At 39.1% G+C, this 7,500-nt stretch overlaps 1 protein-coding gene across 7 annotated transcripts in view; it reads left to right on the top strand.

Annotated features, from left to right (window-relative positions):
• LOC122243440 (ninjurin-2) overlaps positions 1–7,500 on the top strand; it is a 20,115-nt gene that overhangs the window by 3,905 nt on the left and 8,710 nt on the right. The window contains exons 1-2 of one of the 7 annotated variants that reach the window (XM_086536439.1): positions 122–574; positions 6,097–6,192. In XM_086536439.1, the coding sequence (XP_086392565.1) occupies positions 543–574; positions 6,097–6,192 (128 nt within the window). In that variant the 5' untranslated portion in view covers positions 122–542. Of the gene's footprint in view, positions 1–121; positions 575–3,331; positions 3,422–4,250; positions 4,876–6,096; positions 6,193–7,500 lie in introns of those variants that run through there. The other 6 variants (XM_086536440.1, XM_043001024.2, XM_043001026.2 and 3 more) reach the window with 6 other exon arrangements.

The following is a 7,500-nucleotide window of genomic DNA, read 5'->3' as shown; positions in this document are numbered from 1 at the left end:
GAATACTAAGGAGAGACTTAAGTATTTCCATTTGATTTAATTTGAACAATAAACCAGTGATTTCCTTCATGTGTTATATTTTTATTTCCCGGATCGTTAACCAACCCTTGAATTCCTACAGATTTTTGTTGTCCAGCGGTGCGATTTGACTGATTCTGGTTACAGTTGTATCCGACCCCCTTTCGTACTACAGGTTTTCTGGTTACTATTCTTTTTTCATAGAGTTTTAATACAGTTGAAGGGTTTTATTGGTTCTTGCGATATTTTCATTGTAATTTAAGATACTTGTTATTCTTAAGTTCTATTGATTAATTGCATTTTGCCTTTTTATACAGGCAATGTTATTTTAGTTTAATAGTTAAATGGCCATTTTACGTATTTTTCTATTTTCTTATCCTTTAATTATTGCCAGTAGTTTTTCAAGGTGTTAGTTGAATTTTATCTTTGTTACTGAACTTTGTTGACAGGTCTAATGAGAGTTGTTTTTTTAGTTTGATCATTGCACAGTGTACCGTGGGTCCCCATGCTCTTCGCGTGCACCTATGGCCGTTTTGGGAGGATTCTTCAAAGATAAGTATGCTAATGTGAATTTTGAATATATGTTTGGTGAAGCTACTGTTTTAGTGTCATTGTGTTCAGTGCCCCTACGCGAGCTTGAGCAATATTGTGGTTATTGTTCTCATTGACTTTAAAAACTATTGTCATATTACTGTGGTGGTGTTCTCAGTGCACTTACATGACCTTAAGCAGTATTGCAGTATTATAACAGTATATTACTGTAATAGCGTTTTCAGTGTGCCCAGTGCACTTACAATGGGGTAAAGTTTTTAACGTGTTAGTTGATGCTCCATGAATGTAAAGTGCAGTGTGCGAAGCTGGGTTGTGACGAAGAGCCCATGTTGTTACCATCTCTTCAGCAAGGGCCATTTTGTGGTGACTTGTTAATGCCCTTCCCAGAGGATGAGACCATATATTAGGCGGTCATTACACCTAATGGCTCCGAAGAAGGCCGGCTATGTGGCCCTAGTGCCAGCAGAGACCCATCGCCGTTTCACCATCCTCTAATACTTGGTGTCATGGCAGGAGGCTCACAGAATGTGACCATTGCCAGCAGGTGGTGGTTGTTTGGACCTGCCTTAAATCCAACAGTAGCTTGAGGCCGCCCTTTTGAAAGATCGACGTCCTATCACGTGAGGTCACAACGTTACAAGTTGAGAATGTAGAGATTCGTTATCGAGCAGCAGCTCAAACTTCACGTGCCTCTGGGACTGATGCAACTGCCACTTTACAACCCGCCTTCAGAAATGCACCAGCTTCAGGACGGTCAGTTGCCCTTACCTCAGAGTGTTGCCCCAGCCTCCAGCTCTCCAACACAAACTGATAAGGCTCAGCACCTGCTTCGGCCACCAGCATCTGTCCCCATGCTTTCATACTTCTGGGACCTTCTCAGGCTTACTGTGGAGCAACTCCATTACCTCTCTACAGGCAAGGCACCACTCCTGAGGTTCCTGCACCCATTTCTTAAATTATAAACTGGGGAGAAGTGCTAGTCCTGAAGGGGGAAATGCCAGCATCCAGGCCCCTTCAAAGTAATTAAGACATTCAGGCATGAATTTACCATAGAGAACCTCCCTCCCTCTAGCATTGACGAGGCTAGGATTTGCATGGCAAGAAGAGTTTGTGGCTTGTTTCAGATGTTGCAGTTTCCCTTGTTCGATTTTATCACTACATAGAATGACTTTAAGGCTAGGTTACGCATAAAGTTTTGTTGCACTTGTTCCAGTGGCCATTTTTATGACATGCTTTCTCAGGCCAGGATGCTGCTGCTAGACACCTGTGGACTTTTTCCAGCAAGTGGAAATCGGCATTTCCCAAAATGTCCCGGACTTTCCTCAAGATTAGTGACCCTGAGGATCTCATGCTGAAGATGAATGCCTGCCTCAGAATGTCTATTCACCCCTGGGACCTCATCATAGCCATCCACAGTGTCAGTGCTGTCACACAAGGTCCAGCCCCACTAGTTACAGCTCCTTTGCTATCTGTGAAGCTTAAGTGGTATGGGTTCCACCGGTCCAGGGGTCACAACACTACTGATTGTCAGATGGGGCCTCGATGTTGCTACAAGTGTGGGGAAGTTGGGCATTTCCATGCTAATAGTCCCTTTCCAAGTTGCCAGGTTGGAAGCAGGTCCCCTCCCCGCCCGGAAATCAATCACCAAGGCAATGTGAAGCTGCACAAGGGGTGTTGACATCATATAGGGTTCTAGAAGGTGTTGCTGACAAGCCTGTGCCAATCACATCAGAGGTAGACTTGAAGTTTCCACTCGGCTCTGACAGTATGTTGCATCATGCTGGCAGTGTCTTAGGAGTCCTTTCCAGGTGATGTCTTACTAGGAATGCATTTCCTTTGAAGATGCAAGAGCAAGTCTTACACTTGTGAGGGGACTAGGCATGACGTCGCCTTCACCCACTTCCAGCCCCCTGAGCTTGCTTCAAATCTCATGTTTAGAGAACAATTTCACGGCTGTAGTGATGCATTGGTGCTTGCCACCACCCTCAATACCAAACCGCCCCCTGCCCTCTAACCATTCGTCCAGCCACTCGCTTGTTTGTTATCCTCGTCTGTCTCTCTTCTCATTTCCTGACGGCGAAGGGATAAAGAATCTGCCGGGATAAGGCCGTGTGTGGAGTAATGGAACTCTCGCTGTGTGGGATAGCAAGTTACCAGACGACATTAATACTAAGGAGAGATTCGTATTTCTAATTTATATTATTTGAATAATGAACCAGTGATTTCCTTTATATATATATATATATATATATATATATATATATATATATATATATATATAAAATCACGGCTCGTTTCTAACCCCTGCATTCCTTCATATAAATACAACTTGACTTGTATTTTGCTTGTGAGTATCAAATCGGTGTTGGGTCGTTATGATGAGCATGTTTTTACGCTTTTTTGATACTGACGTGAAGACTGAGGGAGGGTGATTTCAGTTTGTTTTACAAATGGTTGAATGTATATAGTATAATCACAATTTTATGTACATGTATTTTCATACTGCGATACAATCCTCTGTTACTTAACCATAATATATTTTAAAAGTAATAAGAAATGAGGACTAAGAAAGTTTCACACAGCCTGTAAGCAATATTGTAAAGTATAATATCCAAGATATATTTTACACGTGCCCCCCGCATCCCTCATTCCAATCAGGGCGGCCCCCCACCCGGTTTACCTCCTCCATTTTGAAAATTTGGTAGCCTAGTGTAAATATTAAGCCCTAACCACCTAGGTTCTCTCGCTTAGTGCCTAGTTACGCCACTGTTCTTGGCACTGTTCAACGTGCGGTCAACACCAGAGCAAAGCCAAGGAAAAGACGCAGGTGTACCCGAGCTTCGTTGCAGAGGTAGAATTATTCAGTATTGAATAAGGGACTCGGGCGTTCCTGTGGCTAGAATCCGGAAGGGGGGAAAGTCAGAAATGTCAGACGTCTGTGGTTTTTACATGATTATTTATTTCGGGCTGGGATTCACCACCAGATTTCCCAGATTTTGAACTTGATATATCAGTTTCATGTGTTTTCTCTATCAACTTTTAATGTGTTCATATGCCCTGTTACAATAACGGGATAAACTCTCAGTGATTTTGCATTTTCTATTGCTGTATTTCATAATTTGGAACTGACATCTATGACATTAAATAAATTTACTATACTTAATGAGGAAGTGTAGTTGCACACAATGAGTAGATAATCAATCATTATTCGGTTGTCAAGGGAGTTCAAAAGTCATTTGCTAATGCCTACGTTATTATTCTAGTTGCCTAAGTTATTATTCTAGTTGCGTATGTTACAGAAGCTGAAGAAAGGAAAAGAAGCCGGGTAGACTTTCTTCTGTAGCGTTATTTTTGTTTGAAGTGATCGTTGACGTCATAATTCGGAATGTGAAGCAGGCTTCTCTTGACCGCGCCTCCCATTGGGCTCTCTTGAGTGTGACAAATCCTATAAATATTTTTGCTAAGGCTTATTACCTATGCCATTTTAGTCTGTATTATGCGAGGCACTGAGCTTGCTAGTACATGATACACGAGCAGCCTAATGCCATATAGATATATGACCTTTGAAGTTTCTTAATACTACGTTCATCCAAGCTCCTCTTCTCAACCACTTCCTGTCACTTAGGGCGAAAACCTCATGCTTTCTTGCTTATCATTTGTTCTTTCTCTCTTAGCTTATTACACCTTAGGCCACGTCAGCTTTAACTGTTTCGCCGACAGTAACCTTTATATATTCTCCGCTCGTGTACTAGCACGAAGAGAAAAAATAAGAAAAGCTTACGTTCACCCAAGAGATGAACCAACGTGACGGGACATTGTCCGGGAGGTATTGGGGCGGACGGGCAGGACGCGCTTTATCTCCTTGTTCTTCTTATTATCTTTATTGTGATTCCCTGCGCACCTGCACAGCCACTTACTCGGCAGCCACGGTCAGTTCTGATTGCCACCAGTGAGTGTCTACGAGGAGTAAAGAAAAGTTAGTTTTGCTGTGCGAGAGACACTAGACTTAAAACTTAAGAATGTGATTTTTCTTCCTTTTCATTTTCCTTATATCCAAAGTTCCATACCATCTGTGTAGTTTGTGGAATTTTTGTGTGAATATTTCAAGGTCTATATAATGTTTTTGAGAGATAACATTTACATAGCGCGGAAGAACAGTGAGTACCCTTATAGATATTTTTGTGACAAAGAGGGTCTTCCTAGAATTCTTGATTTGCGTCACCAGGACAGCCTCGCAGTGATGAACCAGAGGCTTTAGTGGCGTTTCATTGACAGATATAGACTATGTCTTGAGTCCACTTAGAGGTAAAGCTTATTACACTGAAAATGAGATAGGTTTACGATTTAGCTGTTAAGTGTTCCCACTGTACATCAATGATTATATTAATGTTTGCACTAATGGATATGTGTGTGTAAGGTTAATTTCAGAATTGCCAGAAATTTGTATTTATCTGTAAGATTCTCTGTTTGAAGTATGTGAAAAATGTAAGTTTTGTGTGTTGGTTTACTTTTTTTTTATCAATAAAACTGGTTTAAATCACTCTTACCTAGACATACCCTAATTTTAGTATAGGTCCAGTTTCACATACCAGAAGATATAAGGAAAGTAGTATATGTAATCAATAGAATTAAAATTATATGACAACTTTAATTCAGAGCACTTCCTCTGCAAATTGTTAATAAAGAAGTTATTCAGCAGGTTTTATTTGCTAGCAATACGTTTTTGAAAATTTGTTTACAATGTTCATCAATCCAGATGTCAAGCTTACACTGACTGCATAATTTATGATACAGTTGTTTTTGTGTAATTTTTTATGTTTTTAATACATATTTCTTACATTTCATCCCATTTTACCCCATAATTTCTGCTATACATTGTGCCTTCCCCTACTATCAGGACTTTAACAATTCTGAAGCTGTGAGAAAATGGAATATTACCAATAGAGACAAAAACAATAGCCATAAATAACACGCAAAATAACACTGTTTGATATTAAAATTAAACTGCTCAAAATAGAGATATGGACACAGTTGCTTGTCAAAGCTTGTGAAACCATGCTCAGGCAGGCAAGTCCAGTAATATTTTAACCACCACACTGTGCTCTCTAGAAAAGGCAAACAATTTTGCACAAAGTATATCCAGTTTATCTATTAAATGAAGAACCAGACCATGCTCTGTTGTGCCAAGTATACATGGTAAAGGTTTGTTGACCATTGCTGGAGAGCGAAGCAGCAAGGCAATAGTGTTGCTTGATGGTTGATCCTATTGTAGACAGTTATTTAAACTTCTACTGTGTTTAGAAAATATAAGAAATATTCAAGTAAGGTGTATGTATAATTTTGATACAGAATCTTAAGGTTGTGCTAGGTATTTATTAAACTTTTTCAGTAATTACAAATACCCCACTGTTGCAAAATCTAATATTTAGCACAGTATTATCTGAGGAAAATATATTATATGATATTTATAACTATTATCACATTATAATTATCACCCAAACTAAAACATGTGGCTGCTTCCAACAGCCGTGAGGCCAGATACTTAAGACGGAGACAAAGAATGGCAACGACTGAAATGGCACCGATAGCTAGGATTAGAGAGACAGATGTTGAAGATATGGGGTGAGTTATGAAGGTGTTTTTTTATTATTGCTATTTATTTTTGTTGTTAATATTATTGTGCTTATGTTACTGCTATTGTTATTACCCTTGTTAGAGTTATGATGATGACTATGATTGCATTTGCTGTTTTTATTATTAGCAGCAGAAGCAGCAGCATCATATATATATGCATAATTTTTATCACTGATATTCATTTTAAGTATATGAAATGGGAATGAACTTTTGATATATGTCATCACTATGTAATGTTGAACTTTAATTCACTTAGCCACAGTTTTGTTGTAATCACAGGGTTTAACTGATATAGATCTATCACTTTTATATGTTTACCAATAACAACAGTTTGCATTTGTGCATGCCGCAGGGAATTTGACCCAAATTTTGGATTTCACCCATACATGCCATGACAACAGAGTTTACTCTCTGTTGTGTGAAATATTTATATCTGGAGATTTATGGTTCTGTTCTCATGCTACAGCCTTTCTTTTTTTTCTTTTTAAATACAATTATCTGCTTGTCCAGAATAACAGACAAGGGAGAAGAAATATTGTCCACATGCTTTGAATTTTTAACTCAAGTGGGCAATCTTGATATTAATCAGGCACAGTGGCTAGTTTACTCAGATTACCTCCTAGTATCATTGAGTTAACACATTGTCCAAAGAATATTTCATAATTTTTTTTCTGCAGAATACCTGGTTTGTTATTCTTACCCTCTCAGAATAGTAATTGTTGGCCAAAATATTAGGATCACTGTTCAAAGATAGACCCTGTAAGTACAAAATCATTTTACAAGTATATTATTAATTAAGATTCAGGATTTTAGGTTTTAGGTTACTATTTAACCCTTTGCGGGCAGGTGTCACGACATACATGATGCAGAAGTTTTTAGCCTAACGGCGGGCATTGTGACATACATGATGTTTTGGGACTTTGAATCACTGTGTTTCTTTATTTTACTGCAAGTAATGAATGAGTGATGATGACAATTGCAATCATAATTGCTATAATTGCCATAATATTCAGCAAAACTGGTTTCACCCGAAATCCAAAACCGAGATGGCACCACTTTCTCTTAGCACCAACAGGAGAGAGAGCCTTGAATGGCACCCATTCATGGTCTGTAGTAAGCACTATCTTTAAAGAGTGATGGCACACAGCAAGTTACCAACCTCTTAATCTAAAGTACCACTGATAAAGAATGTGCAGGCAGAACGAGAAAAGGAAGATGACTCAAACCATGTCCAGAAGAAAACCTGTGCTTATGACAGTGAGTGCCAAAGAACAAGGCTGCTATACTGGCACAGAG

Source organism: Penaeus japonicus, unplaced genomic scaffold (genome assembly GCF_977035675.1).
Source record: "Penaeus japonicus unplaced genomic scaffold, GWHDUDI00000001_assembly GWHDUDI00000004, whole genome shotgun sequence".
In the NCBI taxonomy this organism is placed as follows: Eukaryota; Metazoa; Arthropoda; class Malacostraca; order Decapoda; family Penaeidae; genus Penaeus; species Penaeus japonicus.
The sequence above is the reverse complement of the archived record's forward strand: the minus strand, read 5'-3'. Positions and strand labels throughout refer to the sequence as shown.